Consider the following 27,826-nt stretch of genomic DNA (forward strand, 5'->3'; position numbering starts at 1 on the left):
ATGAGAGGATCATTTGCCTCATAAGATATGTTTAAAATCAAGAGGTTCATAATCAATAGCTTAAAAACAAGTCAAACTCAGATTTCTTGTACCCCATGTAATTCTGGAGAATAAATGGTTCTGGAGCAGGCTAGCAAATTTGAGGCTAAGAAATTTTGTGGGATTTCAGCCACTGTGATAATGCATTAAAGGATCATTTGCCTCATAAAAGATGTTTAAAAATCAAGAGGTTCATAAAAAATAGCTTAAAAAGAAACTCATATTTCTTGTACCCCATGCAATTCTGCAGAATAAATGGTTCTGGAGCTGGGGCAATGGGTGGGGTAAAGTAATAAACAACTCTTCTTTATGCTTATTTTGGAAGTCCTACCATCTACAGCACTTAACACAGGATCAGACAAAAAGTTCCCAGCACATATTTAGATTCACTGGTTGATGGCCATCATCAAAATGGCTGCTCTTGTCCACAATCTTGTTCAGCCAGATTCCAAATCTTAATCTGAACAAGAAAATTCCTACTGGAATCTGAGTATCCATGAACATATTTACTGGTGACTGGTACAAATAATAAATCTTATAACATTCAAAGCAATTTAAAATGTAAATATTTTTAATCTTTGTCAGTTGGAAAGGCAGAAAACTTTAAAATTATACTCCCTAAAGCAGCATTTTCCATAACAGCGAAAAGATGGGAACAACCCAAATATCTATCAATGGATAAATAGAGGAATAAATAAATTGTTGTATGTACATAAGTGGAATAGTACTAGGCCATAAAAAGAAAGTACTCATGCCTGGCTATGGAATCAATGTAGATTGCTACAACTTGGAAGAACCTCCAATATATTATGCTAACTGAAAGAAGCCAGGCGCAGAGGGGTACATATTGCATAATTCCATTTTTATGCTATATCAAGAATAGGCAAATCCATACAGATAGAAAGCAGATTAGGCCCCTATTCACTTATTGGTCTCCTCTGTTCCAAAAGACTCCCAGAGGCTCCTCTGGGGCTTCCATCATCCTGCAACCTGTAGGTACTAGGAGATCTGTTGGGAGACCATTCAGATACTGCAGAAGCTGGGAAATTGACTAGTGGCCTTTGAGGATGTGGCTGTAACTTCACCCTGGAGGGGTGGGCTTTGCTGGATCCTTCCCAAAAGGGTCTCTATAGGGAATGTGATGTGGGAAACTTTTAGAAACATAGCTTCTATAGGAAACAAATGAGAAAACCAGACCACTAAGGATCAGTGCAAAAATTCTTGGAGAAATCAAAGAAGTCATATGGTAGCAAGACTGTGTGAAAGTAAAGAAGGTAGTCAGCATGGAGAAATGTTCAGCCAGATTCCAAATCTTAATCTGAACAAGAAAATTCCTACTGGAGTAAAGCTGTTGTGAGAATCAGGAGATTGGAGAGATCAATAGGTAAAATAGGAGGATTTTATTGAGTGCACTCAGACCTAGGGGATTAATATCAAGGGATTGGGCCTAGAACAAAGACAGGACTTGAATTTTATACACACTTCTAAAAGGGGGTTGGCTAGTTTGAAGCAAGCTTACAGTGGTGTGAAGTGTAGTGGAGCAAAAGCGAGTGTACAGAAGCAGAACAAAGGCAGTTAATCAAGCTGTGACAGGTTCATAACTCAGAATTACATGTGACTCTTGCTATGCGGCCTAGATGGCTGTTATCTAGGTTTGCTCAAGTCCCTTGCACGAGCTTATCTTATAACCTTCGCTATAGTGCCTAGATGGCTGCAATCCAGGCCTGCTCAGGCATGTCTTATGACCTTCACTGTGCTGCTTAGATGAAAAACAGAATACTTGGAGTTAGTAGTTACAGAAAACAGGAATCTATAAACTCATAAATTTTCTCATACTATAGAGGAAAGGAAAATAAAAACAATTTGTTTTTCTTCTCCTTATATTGAGGGAGTGCTGGGAGACTCTCCAGAGCACATTTCTTGGAGCCCTGGCTTCTTAGATAATGTTATTGAGACTTTGCCTGGGTCTGGAGTTTGCCTGTTACTGCTTTTAGGATGAGTCAACCTAATACAGAAGCTTGTTTTTTTTTTCAAGCTTGTTTTTCTCTTTTTATTTCTCTTTTTATTTTTATATTTCTCTTTTATTTTTCTTTCTTATTTTCTTTTTCTTTTTATTTTCTTATTTTATTTTCTTCTTTTTAATTTCCTGCCTCAAAGCCATGCAAAAGTAGTGTGTGTAGAAACACCTTCACCTGCCATTCTTCCCTTTGGAGGCATATCATACCTAATTCTGGACAAAAATCAGAGTGTGACGAACGCAGAGAGAAGACATATACATGTAAACAATGTGGAAAAGCCTTCATTTCTCACCAGTGTCCAAGGACACATGGTAACACACACTGGAAGTTGATATTATAAATGTACAGTATGTGGGAAAGCCTTTGATTTTCCCAATTCATTGCAAATCCGTGAAAGAACTCACACTGAAGAGAAACCCTATACATGAAATCAATGTGGAAAGTCTTCAGTTTTTCCAGGTCCTGTCAAATACGTGAAAGAATTCACAGTAGCAAAAGACTGTGAATATAGGGAATGTAGGAAAAGATCCATTTATCCTTTGTCTCTTAAAATACATGAAAAGATTCACACTGGAGAAAAATTCTATAAATGTAAGAAATATGGTAAAGCTTTCAGATATTTCAGTTCCCTTTATAACTGTGAACTATAGCAAAACCCTATCAATATAAGGAATGTGTTAAGGCTTTGCTCATTCCAGACACCTTCATAATCATAATAAACTCATACTAGGGAGAAACTCTATGAATGTAATTAATGAGATAAAACCTTCAGATACTTCAGCTCCCTCCATTACCATAAAAGAATTCATACTGGTGTGAAGCCATACAAATATAAGAAATGTGGTAAGGGCTTCACTCATTCCAGTCACCTGCATAACCATGAAACAACTCATACTGGAGAGAAACTCTATGAATGTAGGAATATAGGAAAGATTTGTTTTTCCATGTTCTCTTAGAAGACATTAAAGTATTCACACTGGCTAAACACCCTATGTGTGTAAGAAATGTGGTAAAGTATTCACTCTTACTTGTTCCCTTTAACTACACGGAAGAACTCATACTGGTGGGGTGTGGTGACTCACACCTGTAATCCCAGGACTTTGGGAGGCCAAGGTGAGTGGATCATCTAAGGTTAGGAGTTTGAGAGCAGCCTGGCCAACATGGCAAAAGCCTGTCTCTACTAAAAAAATACAAGAATTAGCTGGGCATGGTAGCATGCACCTGTAGTCCCAGCTACTCAGGAAGCTGAGGCAGGAGAATTGCTTGAAACTGGGAGGCGGCAGTTGCAGTGAGCCAAGATCACGCCATTGCATTCCAGCCTGGGTAACAGAGCGAGACTCCATCTCAGAAAAAAAAGAAAAAAGAAAAAAAGAAAAGAAAAGAAAGAAAAGAGAACTCATACTGTCAAGAAACCTTATAAAAGTAAGAAATATAATCAAGCTCTTATCCTTAGATGTTTAGTTCCAGGAACCAACTCTCATACAGCCTTTCTCAGTTGAGTTTCTATCACTTATAACTGAAGGAATTCTGGCAATGGACTGTAACACAACTATCAAAAGAATAAGGTGGATTTGTATGTACAGATATATTTTTCTGCAATGTATTAAGGGAAAATAGCAACAGCAATTTTCAGAGTGTTGTTACATTATGCCTGTTTTGTTGTTTTTAAAAAAATGTATATTTTTCTATTAAATAGTGAGGAAAAAGAGGAGAATGTTCACTTCAACACATATAAGACTTTAAAACACACACATATATATTTAATCACAGAATAAAACAAAATGTTATAAAATTAAATGCTATGCATAAATTTTGCATCAAAGCCCAATTATCAAAATTTATTTCAACTTAATTTCCATAGAAGCCTGTGGAATGTGCTTCCCAGAAAGGAATAAGAGTAAAAACAGCAAACTGAATTACAAAGAAACATGAATGACACGGTTCTTATGAGCTCATCAGTGTTTTATTGAACTTTATTCAATCTCCCTCTGAAAAGCAAAATCCAGAAAATGGTTATTTCACCATCCTTCTATAACTCCACAAAAGTGAAGTATACACACTTGAGATCAAATGATCTCTGGGCAGTTTTTAAAAATATATTCATGTTAGTATCTATGGTGCAATAATACAACAAGAAACTGAGGAAGAGAAATACATCTAAAGAAGCTGAAATAAAATACTCAGATCAAGGTATAGAATTTTGCTACCTGCCGTAAATTCAAGGTCACACTAAGTGTGGACCATAAGGACAGGACACACAATTAGTCAACACAGAAGTCTCTCCTTTTTCCACATCAGTGTTTTAATCTCAAATATCAAATCCATACCCCTCCAGGGCACTCCCTAAATTCCCTATGCTATACCACTGGAGATGTTTAACTCTCCATAATTGAGGCAAAATGTACTGCATATAACTTAAATAAGAACAAAGTAGGCCTACTCATTATAACGAATTATGTGAGTAAAAATTAATATAAGCTTAGATTTAAACTAAAATAGAAATGAAATCTGAAAAACTCTATGTTATAAAAAGGAGCAAGGAAGGTATTAATGTTACAAACTTATCTACAAAACCTAAACCAAGATAAAGTAGAAATTCAATTGAAAAACCAATGTGATTTGGGAGGCTGAGGTGGGTGGACCCACTTGAGGTCGGTAACACGCCTGTAATCCCAGCACTTTGGGAGGCCGAGGTGGGTGGATCACTTGAGGTCAGGAGTCTGAGACCAACCTGGCCAACATGGTGAAACCCCGTCTCTACTAAAAATACAAAAATTAGCCAGGCATGGTGGCAGGCGCCTGTAATCCCAGCTACTTGGGAGGCTGAGGCATGGAATCACTTGAACCCAGGAGACTCAGGTTGCAATGAGCCGAGATCATGCCACTGCACTCCAGCCTGGGTGACAAAGCAAAGCTCCATCTCAAAAACAAACTAAAATAAAATAAAATTAAAATAAATACAAAAATAATTAGCTGAGCATGGTGGAATGAACCTGTAATCCCAGCTACTCAGGAGGCTGAGGCAGGAAAATTGCTTGAACTCAGGAGGCGGAGGTTGCAGTGAGCTGAGATAGCACTACTGCACTCCAGCCTGGGTGACAGAGCAAGACTCCATCTCAAAAAAAAAAAAGTTTTTTTAAGTTGAATAAGTGGTATTTATCTTAAGGCATCCCATCTAGAGGCAAAAATTTTAAAAAAGAATAGAAGGTTTTAATATCAACATTTGGCTGAAACTGATGCAGAAATGAACATTACTTTTTAAACCTCTTTGCGATAGGGTTTTTAAAAAGTAAAAATACCTTTCAATGATCAAATGATAAATTTAACACAAATCCTACATTTAGTAGCATCCAAAAAATAAGAATTATTTTTCACTCAAATTTAAGAAACAAATATAACCACACTTCATGGGAAAAAATGTAGTACTCTTTCTAAAGCATAAAAACAGATACCAAAATACCATGTGTTCTTCAATGGATCACATATGCGACACCGACACTATGGGCCATCGTGGGTTTGAAAAGATATAACAGGATTCAATTTTGTTATTTCATCACTATAATCTTAATAATTAGGCATATTAATGTCACACACAGTTTTTAAAATACGAATATTTTTAAAAGCTGTGTTTTACAATATGATACCAAGAACACACAGCAGATACAGGTTGTACAGTTAATCATTTTGACTGTGTCAGTATTATAATCAGAATACTGTAACGGTAAGAGAAAAATACTTTCTTTTGAGACAGGGTCTCGCTCTGTCGCCCAGGCTGGAATGTGGTGGTGCAATCACACCTCACTGCAGCCTCAATCTCCTGGGCTCAAGGATCCTCCAGCCTCAGCCTCCTGAGTAGCTGGAACTACATGCATGCACCACCACACCCAGCTATTTTTTTTTTAAAATTTATTTGTAGTAGAGACAGGGTCTCACTATGTTGCCCAAGCTAGTCTCAAACTCCTGGGCTCAAGTGATCCTCCTGCCTCAGCATCCCAAAGTGCTGCGATTACAAGTGTGAGCCACTGCTTGGCCTGAAAAACACCTTGTTTTTAATCATTCACATTCAGCAATAGTGAAAATACTCTATTTACAACATTGGCTCTGAATAACACATTTCATTTCTGCTTCAAACCTCCTGTGCTGTCTATCGCTGTTTTGATGACTGCATAGCTCAACAGAAAAATGCATCCCATTGACAGTCTCAATAATAAGTCTAATTAGGCAGATACATTCCCAATCACAAAAGCTTTTATTTTAAGACAAGTATTATGCAAATACAGCATGGAAATCAGACTCACTGTAATTGGGATGAAAAGGCAACTCTAAGAAGAACGCTATACATATGACACCTACTGCATTTTTATGCACTAGTCTTGCATTCCCTTCCTTTCTTCCTCGTCTTTGAAGTGCTAAAGGTAATTACACTAAAAAGTTACTACCAGGCTTAATATGAGAGAACCATGTGTATAAGAAAGCAAGACTTTCAGATAAGCAATCTCCAAATATTTTCTATTTTATATGTGTTTATCATCTTTCTTATAAAGGGGAGTGTTTTACGTGCAACATCTGCAAATGGAAATAAATCTACCTTTCACTCAAGCCCAAATAATCAAATATAAAATACAGATATTACAGCAAACTACAATGGCAACAGTGATTCTTATGGCAGCATGTGCAAAATCCAGTATTTTGCTATCTACTTACATCCCTGTGGTCAGAAAAGAAATGTGCCAAAACTGTCTTTCCCACTCCACTTGAACTGGTTCCCCACAATCCCAACAAACATCTCCTGTGACATTAAGTTGTCATCAGCTTGCGTGACCCCAGTTCACTCAACCTTTTCTTCTTCATCTGGCCTTTTTGTGTGGAGGCAGCAATTAGTTCATTTACAATTTTCCCTCGACTTGCTCAGAAGGGTCAGTTCTTACATAAAGCTCCATTTTACCAGTTGCACACTGAATCAGCTCTTCTAGATCCACTCTTTCAGCCACATCTGGCTCTCCACCTGTCTGAATTTTAAGTGCTTTATTTTCTGGAGAAACAAACAAATAATAACAAAGTTAAATATACAAGCTAACCCAACTAAAACATATCTTTCTACACAGTCTGTTAGAGCTTTCAAGTTTTTTTTGGCAAACGATTTCTGCTGTCCTCTAACTGGATTTTACAAATTGTTTGCCATAAGATTCTCAATGAGCAGCTGCCTTGCTTTCTATGCCAAGGTTCCCTGACCCTCATTCAGGATCACCAATTTTGAACTCTTCCTTTACCCTTTTCATCCCAGAATTACTTTTACTTAACAGACATTTCCTGGATAGTTACTATCTGCTAAGCACTGTGTTAGGAGGTAGGATGCACAGACTGATAAGATAGTGCCACTTTTCTAAATGAAGTCCCAATCTAGCAGCTAATTCTAGATAGGCCCCATGATCCCCACCCCCTGGTATTACTTTCATGGCTATTAAATGGCAGAAGAATTTTGCATTGTAATTTTACAATGTAATTAAGATTGCTAATCAGTTATCTCCAGCTGGTTGCAAAACAGGAAGTCAGAGAAATTCAGGGCATGAAAGATTTTCCTTGAGGGATGTTCTCTGTTGCTGAGATAGGGATGCCATGAGGCAAGAACCTAAGAGCAGCCTCTAGGAGCTGAGTGCCAGCCCCAGTAAACAGCCAGCAGCCAGCAAGAAAATGGAGACTTCAGACCCATGAGCTAAAGGAATGAATTCTGCCAGTGAATGACATGAATGCATTTGGAGGCAGATTCTGCTGCCAGAGCTTTCAGATGAGTCCTGCCCAGCTGACACCTTGATTTCACTTTTGTGAGACTTGTGAAGAAATAAAGAACTTGCAGAGATGTAACTGGAGTGGATCCTGAATAATGACAAGGACTACCCTTTAACTCCTCTTTCAACCTGAAAAAGCTGATGAAATAAATAAACTGCTTTAAACTTTCCTCACCTACATCAATGCTTAATCCTTCTCTATGACGAGACTTAATAGTGATCTACATCATAGCTTGAAGTTCACAAATTTCCACTGAGTTAGCTCCCCTTTGCTGCCAAGAAAGGCAGGTGACAGGAATGCATTTACTTCTACCAGTAAAAACAGAGATAAACTCCACTATCCCCTCCAGGAAATGCAGCCTTCAACCTGGCACATTCATGTCACTGCCTCCAGCCTTGATAAATGCCAGGAGGTGCCACCTTTGCTGTCACGTACCCACTGTTGCTGTCACACACCCACCATAGCATCACACACCCACCATTGCTGTCACACAGCCCCTGTTGATATCACACATCCACCCTCATTGAAAGCTAAGTATGATAAGAAGGGAACTGTGCAGAAACCACAACATCAAGACTTTGAATGACATTTGAACTAGTTGACCTTGAAAGTTCCTTTCACATTCTATAATGTTATGGCTTTATCAACCTTCTCTCTCTCCATGCCCATGCATATCCCAACAACCTTTTTGAAGGAAGAGAGGAAGACTCAGATCCTTAATCAGCATTTAATGCAGAAATAAATTATGTCTGGTTTTTATATTAAAAATTACTAAATATAACATACTTTCAGTTCCATCTTTAGCATTTTCTTGCAGGTCAGAGAAGACTGTAGGTTTCACCAAGACAGCACCATAACCTTCATTATTATGTATTATATTATTCACCATGGATATCTTGGGAATGTCACAATGTTCATCTAAGAAGTCCTGTGACAACGAAAACAAATGTTTTAGGAACTGTCATATTCAACATTTCCTGCTTTAAAAATCTTCTTTATTCACGCTATTCTAAAAATAAAGGGGAAAAGCTATGCTTAGTTCTATGTTGTAGCACAGTCTGAGCCCTTAGTGACACAGATTTCCTCTGTCATTTCTGCAGATCTATAGGTAACAAAGCATTATCACAAGAGATTCCAATCACTGACTACTGATATTATCGAAATGTGTATACTGTTTATGCTTTTCAAAACCAGAAAATAGAACCCAACAATTTAATGAAGCATAATTTGTAGGCGAAGCCATTCTATCCATTGAAAAGTGGGTGTTTTGGCCAATGCTCACCTTAATGAAGATCCCTTCTTTGCAGTGGTGGATCCCATTGTCACTCAGGGTGCACTGACTCCCAGGGTAGATTTCTATACCGGCACCCTGTGAGTCACAGTTTGAGAAAATGACAATCAGTTTTTAAAAGGCAAGACTATAAGAGTTTATTATAATTACTTCTTAGCCTTTAACACAGTACAAATGTACAGCACAAAGATAAAGTATTTTACAGATAAGTTTTATCAGCCATTTTTAATCATTTCCATTTGTTCCATTTCTAGCAAGTTGTTGACAATTTATCACTTTCAAAACCACACACACACACATACTTGCCTACGTGCCAGCAGTTAATTCTTGCTCTACTCTTTTTCATTCTAGATAAATGTTTTCTGATTCTGCCAAAAAAAGGTCATTTAACAATTTTGTCAAAAGATGCACTTATTCAAAATGACCATTCTCTCAGATACTCAATTAGTTGGAGAAAAGTATTTGAATTTAGTAAAATACTGTAATTTGAGGATAGAAAGAAGACCCCACATTTTCCAAAACGTGCCAGTTTTAAAATACCCCACCCAACTTAAAAATCATTTGTATGAGTTAAACAATGGCTTTCCCTGCCACACACGTTAACGTTAGCAGCCAGTACAAATGTCATTGAAACAGAGTAACCAGAAGGATCAAACATGACACTATTCTCTCACACCTCATGGCACCAAAAAACATAAGAGTAATAAGAATTTCTTTCCTAATGCTATGCAAGGCACTCTGGAAAACAAAAATAATTCACCCAAACCTCTATAGTTATTTCAGCAACCATTTGGGAATAATTTAGTACACAACAGCATCGATGAAGAAGAGTTGCTATAACCATTGATGACACATCTACTGCATGTATGTTCAGTTAATTTTCTAGTAGCACTAGTATTCTATGAGAAAACATTTATGATTACTTAACCCTGTACATATGCCTGAACCCTATGTATACACCAATCTAACTCTCTGTAGAGAGGATTTTAAAAATGTGCTAATTGGGCCTTCTTCTAAGAGATTGTCAGTTTGGGGTTATGTGCAAAAAAAGGTTTAGGGGTGATTACATTAAAAATATCTACAGCAAGATAGTAAAAATTAAATATCAAACTAGCAAGAATCACATAAAATTTGTAAAGGAGAACAATTAAAACCAGCAGTCATGTAGCAAATGAAAGTCATATTCAAAATATGTTATGAAAATGTACAGATAATTTGTCAATTAAAAAGTAACTGAGGAGCCTGCCACTTCTGGGATAATGGAGTAGATGTCCCTATTCCTCCTGCTAGGTACGACCAAAAACTGTGGGCATTATATATAAAACAAGCATAAGACTGAAAAGTGGAGAGAAGAAGGCAGACCAGCTAGGGACCTCAGGACCCAAGAAACAACACCAACACAGTGGTTAAGTTCCTTTCTTCTTTTTGCTTCATAATCCCTAGACTAGGAGCTGAAGAAGCCAGCAATCCAGTACACCAACAGACATACACCCAAAAAAAGCTGCTCTAATGAAAGGACTAAGCAACTTAGAAAGACAGAAAACTTTTAGATAATGATAGCTCTATTCCAGGTAAATACCACAGAATAAAACAGCAGCCCAAATCTCACCCATGCCAGCAAAGGTCAAGAGAAAAACCTAAACTTTCACTCCCTCAAGGATGTAACCAGGTACCACACCTTGACTGGGGCAGTACCAGAGAAGATCAAGCAAGGAGCCAGGACTTTCATCCCCACCAACCACAGTTACAAGGCCTTCTCTGCAGTGTCAGTGAAAACTACATGAGGATCCTGGACTTGTATCCCAACCTGGCAGTGCCCAGACAACCACTCTCTCCCTACTGGGGCAGTGTCAGAGCAGGCCTACTGGAGATTCCAGACTTTCACCACTGCCCAGTGGTAACAAGACCACTGCCATATATCACAGTGCCAGTGGACACCATGTAGGAAGCTACACCTCCCACCCCTACATAGCAGTAATGAGGAGCTCCTCCACCCAACTTTGGTATTAATGGAGACCAAGGGGGAACCATGACTTCTACCTCCACCAGTAACAAGACGATGCCCATCTACCCCCAACCCTGTCCCTTCTTGTAGTAGTATCAGAGAAGCCAAGTTAAAACAGAAGATCCAGATTCTCACAACATAATACAAAAATATCCAACTTTCATTTGAAAATCCCTTGTCATACCAAGAATCAGGAAAATGTCAAAATGAATAAGACAATCAACAGATGCCAAAACCAAGATGTCAGAGATGATAGAATTAACTGGTAGTGATTTTAAAGCAGCCATGATAAAAATGCTTCAATAAGGAATTATGAATGCACATAAAACCAATGAAAAATGAAAGTCTCAGCAAAGAAGTAGATGATATAAAGAACCCAATGGAAATTTTAGAACTGAAAAATACAATAACTAAAATAGAAACTCAGTGGATGTGCTCAACAGCGGAATGAAAACAACAGAGGAAAGAATCAGTGAACTGGAAGATAGAACAATAAAATTTACCCAATAGCAGAGAAAACATACTGAAAAAGAAAAGTAAACAGAGCTCCAAAGGTCTGCTGGAATATAATAAAAGATCCAATATTCATGTCATCAGAGTCCTGGAAAGAGAAGAGAAAGAGAGTGAGGCTAAAAACATACCTAAAGAAATAATGACTAAAAGCTCGCAAATTTGGCAGGATTTGGATAACAAGGTTCAAGAAGCTGAGCAGACCCCAAACAGGATAAATTCAAGGAAATCCATGCCAGAATACTTCATAATTAAACTAGCGTAGCTAAAAACAAAAATTTGAAAGCATCAGTGAACATTTTATGCCTTACCTATAGGAGAGAAAATGTGATTGACAGCATCAGAAACCATGGATGCCAGATGAAAGAGACACAGTATTGTTCAAGGGCTAAAAGAAAAAAATTGTCAACCAGTGAAAATATTCTTCAGGAATGAAGAGGAAATCAAGATATTCTAAGAAGAAGGGGAAATAAGAAAATTTGTCACCAGCAGACCTATCTTCATAGAATGACTAAAGGAAGTTATCTAAACAAAAAAGAAATGATAAAAGAGACGATCTTGGAACATCAGAAAGAAAAAAAAAACACATTAAACAAAGATATAGGTAAATACAATAAGCTTTCCTTCTCTTGAGTGTTCTAAATTATGTTTGACATTTGAATCAAAAATCATAAAATTGTCTAATATGGTTCTAGATGTATGTATGTAAAGGAAAAGTTTGAGACAATTATAAAAAGGAGATGGTAAAGAATAATAAAGGGAGGCAAGGTTTCTACACTTTACTTGAACTGGTGACACCAGTAAACTGTGATGTTATGCACATATAACATACAACTTACAGCAACCTCTAAAAAAGCTATACAGAGAGATATTCTCAAAAACAAATGAAATTCTGAAAAATGTTTGGGTATCCATAGGATGGCAGAAAAAAAGCAAATCAAGAAATGAAAAGCAGAACAAACAGAAAACATAAAAGACTTAACATCAATAATTAAATGTGAGTGATCTAAATACAATTAAAAGACAAAGATTGCCAAATTGCATTTAAAACATGACTCAACTATATGCTGTCTACAACTCAGTTCAAACAGAATATAGGCAAGTTGAAATTAATAGAAAAAGGCATATCATGCAAACAATAATCAAAGGAAAGCAGGTGTGGCTATATTAATATCAGATAAAGTAGACTTTGGAGCAAAAAAAACTACCAGAGACAGACATAAAGTGATCATAAACATGCTGACTCACCAAAAAGACATAGCAATCCTGAATGAGCATATACCAAATAATAGAACTGCAAAATATGTGAAGCAAAAGCTAATAGTACTGAAAAGGCAAACAAACAAATTCAGTTATAATTAGAGATTTCAACACCTCTCTCTCAACAATTGACAGAAGAAAAAAATCAGAAAGAATACAAAAGAACTCAACACCACCAACCAATTTGATCTAGTTGACATTGTACAGAATATACCACGCAATGACAGCAGACAGAATGTGAGAATGACTCACTTTCTTTTCATTTGATCACAGAATATGCATCAAGATAGACCATATCTTGAGCCATAAAAGAAACCTCTAGACATTTAAAATAATTAAAATCATATAGCGTGTTTTTTGACCACAATGGAATGAGACTGGAAATCAACAACAGAAAGATAATTGTAAAACTCCAAATATTTAGAAACTAAACAACACACTTCTAAATTCTGCATGAATCAAAGCATAAAAATAAAATATATCAAAATTTACAAAACAGCTAGAGCAATGCTGAGAGACAAGTTTCTGGCATTAAATGCTTACATTAGAAAAGAGAAAAAGTCTCAAATCAATAATCTAATCTCTCAGGTGGAAAACCCAAAGCAAGTAAAATAAACCAAAAAGAAGCAGAAGGGATGAAATCATAAAAAGAACATAAAAACATAAAAATTAAAATTAAATTTAAAAAAAGAAATAAAATAAATGAAATTGAAAACAAAACAATTATCAAAAAGAAAAAAAACCACAGAACAACGAAACAAATAATTGGTTCTTAAAAAAGAGAAGACACAACTACCCATATCAAGTATGAAACAGGGATCTTTTCTATACACCCTGAAGATATCAGAAGAATAAGAAAATACTACAAACAATTCTATAAATATAAATCTGACAACTTAGAAGTAGTAGTCCAATACCACAAAAAGCACAAACTACCAAAATATACTCAATATGAAATAGGTCATTTGAATACCCTTTTAACTATTAATGAAATTGAATTCATAATTTAAAAATTCCAAAAGAGAAACCTCCAGGCCCAGATGATTGCATTGGAGAAATCCATCAAACATCTAAAGAATGAACAGCAATTCTACACAATCTCATCCACAAAATAGAAGAGAACACTTCAGTATTCATTTTATGAAGCTATTATTATCGCTAAAACCAGACAAAGACAGTGGTACAGAAAACCAAAACTAGAGTCCAATATTCATGAATATAGATGCAAAATTTCCTAAAAAAGATTAGCAAATATAATTCAGCAATATATAAAAAGAATTATATACCATGACCAAGTGGGGTTTATGCCACAGAGGCAAGGCTGGCTCAAAATTTGAAAATCAACCAACATAACCCACCATTTTCTGTTTTCCAATAAGAAAAATCATGTGATCATATCAATCTATCCAGAAAAAAACATTAAAAGTCAGCCTATTCTTGAGAAAGGAACTCAGAAAAAAAGTAGTCAACATCCACTTATGATAAAAATTCTCCAAAAAAAAAAAAAGAAAAAGGAATAGAGCAGAAATTCATCAACTTGACAAAGAATATCTAAAAACCTGGTCAACCTTATTCTTTTTGATGGAATACTAAATATATTCTCCCTAATATCAAAACCAAGGTAAGGATGTCTGCATTCATAGTGCTGGAAATTCTAGCCAGTGCAATAAGGCAAGGGGGAAAAAAAGCATAAAGATTAGAAAAGAAAAAAGAGAACCTGCCCTTATTTGCAGATAACAATACTCTCTATATAGAAAATCCCAAGGAATCTACAAAAACATTCCTATAAGTACGGTTTAACAAAGTCATAGGATATAGGATAAACATATAAAAATAGAGTATATTTCTATATACTAGCAATGAACATATGGACATTGAAATGAAAAATATCACAATCACTCAAAAAAGTGAAATAATTAGGTACAAATCTAACAAAACACATAGAACATTTGTATGCCGAAGAGTACATGATGTTGATGAAAGAAAACAAAGATTTGGCTGGGTGTGGTGGCTCATGCTTATAATCCCATCACTTCGGGAGACTGAAGCAGGAGGACTGCTTGAGCCTAGGAGTTGAACAGCCTGGGCAACATGGCAAGACCCCATCTCTACAAAAAATAAAGTAAAAAATATTAGCTCGGTGTAGTGGCATGCACCTGTGGTCCCAGGTACTTGAGAGGCAGAGGCGGGAAGATGGCTTGAGCCCAGGAGACTGAAGCTATGCCATGAGCCATGTTCATGCCACTGCACTCCAGCCTGGGTGACAGAACAAGACCCTATCTCAAAAAAAAAAAAAAAAAAAAAAAAAGAAATCAGAGATTTTAAATAAATGGAGAAATACATTGTGTTCAAAGATTGGAAGGTGTTAATCCTTCCCAAATTGACATATGAGTTTATTAAAGTTCTTATCAAAATCTCAGCATGATCTTTTGTGGATATAGACAAAATTATTATTATTATTATTATTATTTTTTTCATCTGTGAATAAAGATCTTTTTATTTCTCCCTTTCGATTTTTTTTTCTTTTATTATTATTATTATTATTATTATTATTATACTTTAGGCTCTATGGTACATGTGCGCAACGTGCAGGTAAGTTACATATGTATACATGTGCCATGCTGGTGCGCTGCACCCACCAACTCGTCATCTAGCATTATGTATATCTCCCAATGCTATCCCTCCCCCCTCCCCCCACCCCACAACAGTCCCCGAAGTGTGATGTTCCCCTTCCTGTGTCCATGTGTTCTCATTGTTCAATTCCCACCTATGAGTGAGAATATGCGGTGTTTGCTTTTTTGTTCTTGCGATAGTTTACTGAGAATGATGATTTCCAATTTCATCCATGTCCCTACAAAGGACGTGAACTCATCATTTTTTATGGCTGCATAGTATTCCATGGTGTATATGTGCCACATTTTCTTAATCCAGTCTATCATTGTTGGACATTTGGGTTGGTTCCAAGTCTTTGCTATTGTGAATAATGCCGCCATAAACATACGTGTGCATGTGTCTTTATAGCAGCATGATTTATAGTCCTTTGGGTATATACCCAGTAATGGGATGGCTGGGTCAAATGGAATTTCTAGTTCTAGATCCCTGAGGAATCGCCACACTGACTTCCACAAGGGTTGAACTAGTTTACAGTCCCACCAACAGTGTAAAAGTGTTCCTATTCCTCCACATCCTCTCCAGCACCTGTTGTTTCCTGACTTTTTAATGATTGCCATTCTAACTGGTGTGAGATGGTATCTCATTGTGGTTTTGATTTGCATTTCTCTGATGGCCAGTGACGGTGAGCATTTTTTCATGTGTTTTTTGGCTGCATAAATGTCTTCTTTTGAGAAGTGTCTGTTCATGTCCTTCGCCCACTTTTTGATGGGGTTGTTTGTTTTTTTCTTGTAAATTTGTTGGAGTTCATTGTAGATTCTGGATATTAGCCCTTTGTCAGATGAGTAGGTTGCGAAAATTTTCTCCCATTTTGTAGGCTGCCTGTTCACTCTGATGGTAGTTTCCTTTGCTGTGCAGAAGCTCTTTAGTTTAATTAGATCCCATTTAGACAAAATTATTTTAACATTTGTATTGAAAAGCAAAGGAACTAGAGTCGCTGAAACAATTTTGAAAAAAAAAAAAAGTAGGAGAAATCACTCTACCTGATTTTAAGACTTAATGTATAGCTACAGGTATTGGTGGAGGGATGGCTACACAGATTAGTGAAACAGAATAGGAAAAGAAATGAACCGTGACCTAAACCTCACACCTCATACCAAAATTAACTAGAAAATGGATCACAACCTTATGTAAAATATAAAGCTATAAAAATTTTTAAAAAGTAGGAGAAAATCAGGATCTATGGCTAGGCAAAGAGTTCTTATCACCAAAACCTCAACTCATAAAAGGAAAAACTGATACACTGGACTTCATCAAAAGTAAATACTTTGCTCCATAAAAACCCATATGAAGAAGGTGAAAAGACAAGCTACAGAGTGGCAAAAAATGTCTCCAAACCACATACCTGACAATGGACTAGTATCTAGAATATACAGAGAACTCTCAAACCTCTACAGTAAAGAAGAACAAACAATCCAATTAGAAAATGGCGCAAAAGTCACAGATATTTCACTAAAGAGGATATAAGGGTGGCAAATAAGCATATGAGAAAATGCTTGACATCATTAACAACTAGAGAAATGACAATTAAAACCACAATGAGATATCACTACACACTTAATCAGAATGGCTAAAACAAAAAATAGTCAAAACACCAAATGCTCTCGAGGACATGGAGAAACTGGACCACTCAAACATTGCTAGTGGGAATGTAAAATAGTAAAACTACTCTGAAAAACATTTTAGCAGTTTCTTAAAAAAAAAAAATTAAACATGCAACTACTATATGACCTACATTTGCATCCGTGGGCATTTACTCCTTAAAAAATGAAAAATGTGTTCACACAAAAACCTGTACCCGAATGTTTACAGCAGCTTTACTGACAATAGGCAAAAACTGGAGACAATCTAGACATCCTTGCACAAGTGACTAAACAAACTGTGGAACAACCACACATTGGACTATTCCTCCACAGTAAAAAGGAGCAAGCTGTTGGTACATACAACGACCTAGGTGAAGCTCCACAGAACCGCACTAAGAGAAAAGCCAATCCCAAAGAGCCACATACTGTGTGATTCCATTTCTACATTTTTGAAATGATGAAATAAGTAGAAATGAAAAACAGCTTAAGGTGTGCCTGCAGTTAAGGAAGAGGTTGGTGGGAGAGGCAGGTGAGTTTGGCTCTAGGACGGCAGCATGAGGGGTCCCTGTGGTGATGGGAATATTCTTCCACTTGACTGGATCGATGTCAGTATTCTGGTTGTGATGTTGCATGACAGTTTCACAAGATGTTACCATCAGGGGACACTGGTGAAGGGCATAATGCAGGATCTCTCCCTGTTATTTCTTACAACACTGTGTGAATCTACAATTCCAAAGTTATAATTTTAAGGACCTAAACCTCTCTCAAAGCTACATAAAGTAATTGTGAGATTTATTACATTTCTTCTATCATTTGAAAATGCTACATGAGAAGACCCTTGCACAGTTGAGTTTGACTGACTTGGTAGGGATGACTGTCTGAAGAGAGTGGGACTATGCACATACATCTTGGTCCCATATTTCATATATTCATTTACAACTTCCCCAAGAGGACAAGAGCTTCTACCTTGGCACCATATAAATCCGAGTTCTTCATTAGAAACTCCGCTGATGTCCGCGCTGTTACTCCGGTCATCTCACACTGCAGCACACAGTTTTCCAGCGTAGTCTTACCACGGTGAACAACTGGGATGAAAATACACGCTGACTGTTTTAAGAAGTAATGTGCCTTTTCCAGTGTTAGAGATAGCCTGGCGCTGACATTAGCTATGGTCTAAATATTTCTCAACGGCTACCATTTAAATTTTCTTACCTAAATTACAAATTCATAAAATATAAAACAATGACTATTTTGAGTTATTTTCTACAATCTAAAAGCAACATTCTTTAAAAAGAATGACTTGACCTCAGATACAAAAGCACTTTCCATTACCAGAAAACAAAAAAAGTATCAGAGAGCAATTTTGCTGAGTATCTGGGAAGAAAAAGACCTTGATTCAAGAAAGGGGATACAAAGATTCCAGGAAACAAATCCCACATGAAGATAACTTCAGTCTAGTGCTACCTTGAATACACAGAACACAGACCACAACACTGGAAAGTTTTCAAAGAAAAAAATCACTACACAGAAAAGAAACTAATATTAAACAAGTTATCATGAATAGGCTATTTTTCACTTCAGGGTTAAGATTGCTAAGTCGTCACACTATGTACATAAAAAAATAATTTTTTAGGCCATATGCAGTGGCTCACACCTGTAATCCTAGCACTTTGAGAGGCCAAGGGGGGTGGATCACTCAAGGTCAGGAGTTCAAGACCAACCTGGCCAACATGGTGACACCCCGTCTCTACTAAAAAATACAAAAAATTAGCCGGGCGTGATGGCGGGCACCTGTAATCCCAGCTACTCAGGAGGCTGAGGCAGGGGAATCACTTGAACCTGAAAGGCAGAACTTGCAGTGAGCCGAGATCACTCCACTGTACTCCAGCCTGGGCAACAGAGCGAGACCTCTGCCTCCTGGGTTCAAGTGATTCTCCTGCCTCAGCCTCCTGAGTAGCTGGGATTATAGGCACCTGCCATCATGCCCAGCTACTTTTTGTATTTTTTAGTAGAGACGGGGTTTCATCATGTTGGCCAGGCTGGTCTTGAACTCCTGACCTCAGGTGATCTACATGCCTAGGCTTCTCAAAGTGCTGGGATTACAAGCGTAAGCCACTGCGCCCAGCCTAAATGAATAAATTTTTTTTTTTTTTTTTGAGACACAGCCTCCCTCTGTTGCCCGGGCTGGAGTGCAGTGGTGCGATCTCAGCTCACTGCAACCTCTGCTTCCTGGGTTCAAGGGGATTCTCCTGCCTCAGCCTCCTGAGTAGATGGGATCACAGGCATGTACCACTACACTTGGCTAATTTTTGTATTTTTAGTAGAGACAGGGTTCCACCGTGTTCACCAGGCTGGTCTCAAACTCCTGACCTCAGGCGATCCACCCTCCTCGGCCTCTCAAAGTGCTGGGATTGCAGGCATGAGCCACCACACCCAGCCTCATAAATAAATAATCAGCCTTCCATACACACGCATATCCCAGAGATATTGCAGGTTGAGTTCCAAACCACCACAATAAAGGAAATATCACAATTAAAGTGAGTCACACAATTTTTTTGGTTTCCCAGTGCATACAAAAGTTATGTTTATGGGAGTCTGAGGAGAGTGGATGGCTTGAGGCCAGGAGTCTGAGACCAGCCTGGGCAACATGGCAAGATCTCATCTCTAAAAAATAATAAAAATTAGCGAGATGTGGTGGCACACGCCTGTAGTCCCAGCTACTTGGTGGGGGCTGAGGCAGAATTGCTTGAGCCCAGGAGTTTGAGGCTACAGTGAGCTATGATCATGCTATTGCACTCTAGCCTAGATGACAGTGAGACTCTCTAAAAACAAAAAAAAAGTAAAATTTATGTTTATACTAATGAGCATATGAGTTTATACTAATGAGTACTATGTTTATAATGCATCTATTAAGTGTACAAAAGCATTATGTTTTTTAACAATGTATACATCTTAATTTAAAATATTTTGCTAAAACATGCTAACAATCCTCTGAGCCTTCAGCAAGACAATTTTTTTTTTGCTGGTGGAAGGTCACCTCAATGTTGATGGCTGCTTACTGATCAGAATGGTGCTTGCTGAAGGTTAAGGTGGCTGTGGCAATTTTAAAAAATAAGACAACAATGAAGTTTGCCACATTCATTGACTCTTCCTTTCATGAAAGGATTTCTCTGTAGCATGTGATCTTGTTTGATAGCACTTTACCCACAGTAGAAGGTTTTTCAAAATTGGAGTCGATCCCATCAAAATGTGCCTCTGCTTTACCAAGTTTACATAATATTCTAAATCATTTGTTGTCATCCAACCATGTTCACAGCATCCTCCCCAGGAGATTCCATCTCAAGAAACCACCTTCTTCGCTCATCCATAAGAAGCAACTCCTAATCTGTTCCAGTTTTGTTATAAGATTGTAGCAATTCAGTCACATCTTGAGGTTCTACTTGCTATCATCAGGCTCTAGTTCTCTTGCTATTTCCACCACATCTGCAGTACTTCCTCCATTTGAGTCTTGAACCCCTCAATCATCCATGAGGGCTGGAACCAACTTCTCCAGAACCCCTGTTAATGTTGAGATTTTAACCTCCTCCCATGAATCATAAATGTTCTTAGTGACATCTAGAATGATGACTCCTTCCCAGGAGTCTTCAATTGACTTTGCCGAGACCCATCACTATCAATAGCTCGTATAGCCTTATGAAGTGTATTTCTTAAACAGTAAGACTTGAAAGTTGAAATTACTTCTTCATCCGTGGGCTGCAGAATGAATGTTATTAGCAGGCATGAAAACAACATTAATCTCCCGACACACCTCCATCATAGCTCTCAGATGACCAGGTACATTGTCAACAAGCAATCATATTTTTAAAGGAATCTTTTTTTTCAGCAGTAAATCTCAATAATGGGCCTAAAATATTCAGTAAACCACGTTATAAACAGATGTGCTACCATTCAGGCTTTGTTGTTCCATTTCTAGGGCACAGGCAGAGCAGATCTGCCATAATTCTTAAGGGCTCTAGGATTTTCAGAATAGTAAATGAGCACTGGCTTCAACTTAAAGTCACCAGTTACATTCGCTCCAAATGAGAGAGTCAGCCTGTCCTTTGAAGCTGTGAAGCCTAGCACTGACTTCTCTCTAGCTATGAAAAGTACACAGAATTCATAAAATATTCTTAATATGTGTGACACAATGACATCCAGGTTTTGTGAAATTCTCTGATATGGTAGATGAATAAGAGAATGCATTTCCCCTAGGGGCAGTCAGAGCTAATGACCCTATCAGTAAAGATCTCTATACATGGGAATAACCAATCAGCCACATGCAGAAGGCATACTTTCTTGTTGTTGTTGTTGTTGTTGTTGTTGTTGTTTTTGTTTTGTTTTTGAGACAGAGTTTCACTCTTGTTGCCCAGGCTGGAGTGCAATGGTGTGATATCCAATCACTGCAACCTCCACCTCCCAGGTTCAAGTGATTCTCCTGCCTCAGTCTCCCGAGCAGCTGGGATTACAGGCACCCACCACCATGCCCGGCTAACTTTTTGCATTTTCAGTAGAGATTGGGTTTCATCACGTTGGCCACGCTAGTCTCAAACTCCTGACTTCAGGTGATCCACTCACCTTGGCCTCCCAAAGTGCTGGGATTATAGCCGTGAGCCACTATGCCCAGCCAAAAGGCATACTTTCTAACTACTACATTTGGTACGCAATAGAAAATGAAAACACACAGACACACACAATCTCACACAGAAACATAAGGGAATCAGTTAAAATACTCAGACTGTCACTCTGTACAGATCACATAGCTCACAGAGCATGATACCACAGTCCTGGAATGTTTGTCACTAAGCCAAGACAAAGACCATCACACTAACAACAGCAGTCAGCCTCTTATTTCACACTGATTACGAAGAAGTACAGGAGTGTCAACTACAATGAAGAAAGTCAACAGAAGGAGATGAGACAGGACATCCTCAAGCAAATGTCTTTTTCCTCATAGCAGCCTAACAGCCTTATGCATCCAAGGATGGTTAAACTACTTTACCCAAACAATAATTAAGCAGCCAACTGTGCTAACCCTTCACTAAAATAAATTATCTAGTATCGGTCACTGATACCCCTACTCAGGCAACATGTTTTATCCATTTCACAAAGATTCCCTGTGGACTAATAATAAAGAGAGAAACTCGTGACTATTCTTTATCAGAAAAAAAAGTTAAGAAAAAGGCAAAATGAATTTTTAAATCTTTCATCAAAAAACAAAAACTCACATTTTCAATGTGACAAATATAACTTATACTTGCAAATTTGGAAAAGTAAAATTAAATATAAGAATTGTATTTCTTATAAAATTTATTATAAGCAATAAACAGTTCAGAAAAAAATGAACATGGAATAATTATGGGCACTCAAGTAAAAGAAGACAGACTTTTTTGTAATTCTCAGATAGTCTTCAGAAGAAATTAGAGCAACTGAATTGTTACATGCTTCAGAAGTTGACAAACAATTATGTGTTTATATATAAAGTAAAAGCCCATGGATGCCATGAATCTTTTTTTTTTTTTTGAGACGGAGTCTCGCTCTGTTGCCCAGGCTGGAGTGCAGTGGCACAATCTCAGCTCACTGCAACATCTGCCTCCCAGGTTCAAGTGAATCTTTAATTCAGTTGCAATTCCTTCAAAACCGTCTAAGACCAGAAGGTGAATTAAACCATTTTAAGCACTTCAACATGTGATTTCACTAGGAGCTGATACAGGGTTATAGTAAGAGTAAACTCATACCAAGTACTGCTGGTCAGGGTCCTCAGAGCGCAGCAGATGAATGAAGGGCCCACAAGGCTCTGCTCATCAGCAAAGTCTTCTGGATCAGGGTCTTCTACAGGTTGATCTGGCTGATCTTGAATCAATGTGGATACCAAATTCATTATGTAATCCACCTGTAACATGCGAGGCACAAGAAACCCACTGAGGTGAAACCATTGGCATATAAAGCCACTGTCAAAAGTGTTTCCAGTTATAAAATTACAATACAGTATCAACAAGATATTCCTTTTTTTGGTTAGAAAGTCAATACCCATGTATGTCATCCACACATATACAGAAAAAGGTCTGGAAAGAGATGCACAAAATGTTAACTAACAGTGGTTATTCTCTATTTGGTGGAATTATAAATGTTTTATAATTCTTTATACATCTCCAATTTTCTAATTTATATAATGAATAAGTTACTTGTAAATTTTCTTTAGTATTGAATTACCCTCCCCTCCCATCTCAGGTATCTAGGTCCAAAATCTAAAACTGTAACACTGTTTCCCTAAAATAGCACGTAGATATTCTCTTACCCGGTCTTGAGAGACAAAGTCCAGAAACAGCTCATGCTCTTTCTGGACTCATAGTCAACGTACTCAAAAAGTAGGTGAAAATGTTTCAATTTCAAGACTATTAAAATATTTTTGTAAGTGTCAACTGGTATTTTCAAAAGTCTGGTGAGTTCCTTTGAAACTGCACTACTGGTAGCAATACTACAAAAAGAAAAACAGAAGTCTTAATGAATAAAATTAACTTTCTATATACACAAATAGAACTTGTTCCATAAGAATTTGAAATTTTTCATTACACATTAAAGGAAATGGGTAAAGTGACTGATACCACCAGAAGACTATAACAACCTCATTTCAAGAGGATAAAAATGCTTATCTAAACACAAACATATATTCATCTATTATTTTTCTGTTGATACAAAACTAGATACAGTTTCCAACTCATGAACAGATGGTATAGCTGGAGTTAAGATGACTGCCTAGGATTCGATGACATTTCTAAGGGAAGTATTTTAAGTGGTAGTTTGGTTCCCAGGGGGCAGCCAACAAGTATTGTATATTCACGATGAAAACAAGTAGGAAAAAAATCCATGCAAAACCAGCAATTCGACACAATAGAAAAATACATAAACTATTTCCTCTGCATCAGATGTCGGTGATTAAGGAAAAGCAGGCTGACTGACTTTTAGGTAGTGGTTAGTAAAAGCATTCTGTAGATATTGAGGCATATTGGGACATTTATTACAACCCCTTTAGAGTTTGTTATTTCTAATTATTTTGTCTACTTTTACTTTAAAAATTCACTTGGGGGAAAGACATAGATACATCATTTAATTTTTTTGATTTAAAATTTTTTAATTTTTAATTTTATTTTTTATTAGAGATGGGGTCTCGCTATGTTGCCCAGGCTGTTCTCAAACTCCTGGGCTCAAATGATTCTCCCAACTCAGTCTCCTGAATAGCTGGGATTACAGGGGCAAGCCACCACACCTGGCACATCATTTAATTTTCTCTCACACTTAGCATTCCATATCTGGACTTGTTTTCAGTTCACACACACACAAACCTAAAAATGACCAAAAGAAAAAGGATAATACAAAGCGGGGGAAAAAAGAAGAAATTTTCTTGATGCACGTAAACCACTGGAAGGGAGATGGAAAGGAGGAAGATTACATAAGGTAAAATTCTGAAGAATATGGGCGGGGGAGGCGGGCCTGGCTTAACCCAAATCCGGAGCAATGGGGAATGGGGCAGGAAGGGAACTGCCGGGGAGGGTAACAGGATCAGAGCTGCCCACAGGGGCCACTAGAGGACGCCATAAGTCTAGGACAGAACAGCTGAGGTGGCTTCAAGTTGGAAACAGTACTGTTGATAGTTCTTTGAAGTATCAAAATCAAAGCTCAAAATAGAAATGATATTTAAACCAACTTAATTCTGCACCTTAAATATACATATGCCCCTCATTTGTCACCATGTACTCATTCGTAGGAAAACACCTCTTATGGAAATAAATACTGCCTGACAAAGTTTCCTTACCAGTTTAAGAACAAACTCATTCACACAAACTCATTTCATACTCAATACAGCAAGCTTGTCCAACCCACAGCCCACAGGCTGCATGCAGCCCAGGATGGCTTTGAATGTGGCCCAACACAAATCTGTAAACTCTCTTAAAACATTATGAGTTTTTTGCAACTTTTTAAAGCTCATCAGCTATTGTTAGTGTTAGTGTATTTTATGTGTGGCCCAAGAAAATGCTTCTTCCAATGTGGCCCAGGGAAGCCAAAAGATTGGATGCCCCTGATACACAGAAAGGGATCCAAATTGGAGAGACTGGTCCCTGAAGACTGCCTATGGTCCTTAGGTACCACAATTTCATTAATATACACAACCAAATAATTGGTCACCACTTTCTGCCCCTAGTAGTGCTAAACATGACAATCTTAATGCATGATTAAAACAAGACAAATGCCAGCAGTTCAAAAAACAATTGAGAAAGAAAAGCAAATCTAGGACAAAAATGTCTTTATGAGGATTTTTACAAAGATGTAACTTACTGTTCAAGGTTGAGCTTATTGAATATCTCTGCTGTTGTTTCTAGAACTTTATCAACATAGTCCACACGATCAGGGTAACATTTCATGGCAAGATTAATGAGAAGGACTTGTAAAGATACAACATCCTCTGAAGGCATGTCTTGTCTAGACTGGAATGTTTAGAAAACCATACAATTTATTTTAAACAATTGTAAAAGGAAGGCAGAGAAGTTTCAAAGTTTTGATAACTTAGGAGAAAAACTACACAAACCTGTATCACTGTAGCCACCTGCTGTGAAAATATATCAAAAAGTATAATATCCACTGGGATTCCAGGTCCATCTTCACAGTGAGCAAATAAAGCTAATCTAAAAAACCCCCAAAACCCTTTATTTTAAAAGATATAGGGTTTGGGTAGTGAGATCTTGCATGACGTCTTATTCTTTATTGCTTTTCTATATTTTGTATGAGCCCAAAAGGTTTTTAAGTCAATCATTCCCTCATGTTTTGAGACAGGGTCTCCGTCTCCTGCCCAGGCTGGAGTGCAGTCACATACTCTCCGCTCAATGAAACCTCCACCTGCTGGGCTCAAGCTATCCTCAGCCTCCTGAGTAGCTGGGGCTAACAGCATGTGCCACCACGCCCAGCTAATTTTTGTGTTTTCTGTAGTGATGGGGTGTTGTCATGTTGCCCAGGGTGGTATTGACCTGGACTCAAGCAAGCCTCCTTCGTTGGCCTCCCAAAGTGCTGGAATTACAGATGTGAGGCTGCACCCAGCCTCCTCAATTCATTTTTAACTAAACAGTTTTGCCAATGAAACCTTTTTTCATCAGCATTCTTATTTCATACCATACTAAGTAGATTTTCAACAAGATAATTCTCTCAAACTCTCTGAAGCACAATTAAGTAGATATGGACAGAAATGCATTAAAGGGACAAATGTATTCAACAACCATGATTTAAATAAATAATCTTTAAAAAATAAAAGTATATAGACTATTTTAAGATACTGTATTTTTACTACTTAAAGTTTGAAATACAACTAAGTCTAAAATTCATAAAATTAACTTCTATTTCCCACATCTTAACTTACTCAAAATAATGTCTGTTTCATTATCATTATCTGTTTGTCAGAGTCACAACTACATCCACATTTTGTTATGCCCAGAAGCATCATTACTGACAGAGATGGGGAAGTGACATTCCAGGCAACACAGGAAAATCCAGTTACCAGCTTCCTTTAAGAGTAAGCCCAATAAGTATGGAATTCCTGCTGTCCAGGATTGAGCTGGTAATTTGGAAAACTTTGTTATCTAAATTCTCAGACTTTAAAACTAATAACTTAGTTTTTTAAAAAATATACAAGATGTATCTGTAGAAATAAATCTTCACTTAGGTTTCTGGTTTCATGACAATGCTTACAAGTAGTAGGACGGACATTATATACTACTACACAACATGGCTGCAAAAAAGTCACCCATTGGCCAAGCGCAGTGGCTCACATCTGTAATCCCAGCACTTTGGGAAGCTGAGGCAGGCGGATCATCTGAGCTCAGGAGTTTGAGACCAGCCTGGCCAACCTGGCAAAATCCCGTCTCTACTAAAAATAAAAAAATTAGCCAGGCATGGTGGTGCATGTCTGTAATCCCAGCTACTCTGGAGGCTGAGACACTAGAATCACTTGAACCCAGGAGTCGGAGGTTGCAGTGAGCCGAGATAGCGCCACTGCACTCTAGCTTGGGTGATGGGGTGAGACTCTGTGTGAAAAAAAAAAAAAAATCTAAGAAAATAAAACTTAAAGTGGATGTACTAAACATATGTGATACTTAAAATTTTTTCTTTAAGAAAATGTGATGATAGAGTGATTACTTGAACATTTTCAATCATCTGTATCTTATGGCTACTCTAAATCAAATGAGTTCCCACTGCAAGATACTTACATCACGGTAAAAAACAAATTTTGTTCTTCAATATGATCTTTGGATTTGTACAATTTTAAAAATAAGTCTGTACAATGTCTTTAAATGTCAATCAAACACACAGAATAAAGATATTCATTATCTTCATGTCTCCTGCACATTTAAGTTAAGCCTCTTTGATGTCTAACCTAGGCAAGTACCTAGTACTCATACTCACAAAGCTAAATTATTTATAGTATAATTAAATTAAGATCATTGGTATGATAAAGATGTAACAGAAACAAAGAATTCAAAAAAAAATGTTTAAAATTCATTATTCCCAAGTCAGAGCATCTATCCTCCAGTGTTGGAAGGTCTTCCCTATCAATTAAAGCAATGATTATGTTTTTCACGTT

General features: G+C 37.4%; 1 protein-coding gene across 1 annotated transcript; it reads right to left on the reverse strand.

Moving 5' to 3' along the window:
• Nucleotides 1-6,120: 6,120 nt before the first annotated feature.
• On the reverse strand, nucleotides 6,121-25,883 carry LOC129015115 (SHC SH2 domain-binding protein 1-like). Its single transcript, XM_063654995.1, has 8 exons — nucleotides 25,784-25,883; nucleotides 25,534-25,682; nucleotides 23,498-23,677; nucleotides 22,938-23,092; nucleotides 18,130-18,248; nucleotides 9,127-9,213; nucleotides 8,631-8,772; nucleotides 6,121-7,089 (listed from the first exon to the last, which is right to left on the reverse strand). The coding sequence occupies exons 5-8, from the start codon at nucleotides 18,196-18,198 to the stop codon at nucleotides 6,944-6,946; spliced, it is 444 nt and encodes a 147-aa protein (XP_063511065.1). The 5' UTR covers nucleotides 18,199-18,248; nucleotides 22,938-23,092; nucleotides 23,498-23,677; nucleotides 25,534-25,682; nucleotides 25,784-25,883; the 3' UTR covers nucleotides 6,121-6,943.
• Nucleotides 25,884-27,826: the final 1,943 nt, after the last annotated feature.

Source organism: Pongo pygmaeus, chromosome 18, assembly GCF_028885625.2.
Source record: "Pongo pygmaeus isolate AG05252 chromosome 18, NHGRI_mPonPyg2-v2.0_pri, whole genome shotgun sequence".
Classification (NCBI taxonomy): domain Eukaryota; kingdom Metazoa; phylum Chordata; class Mammalia; order Primates; family Hominidae; genus Pongo; species Pongo pygmaeus.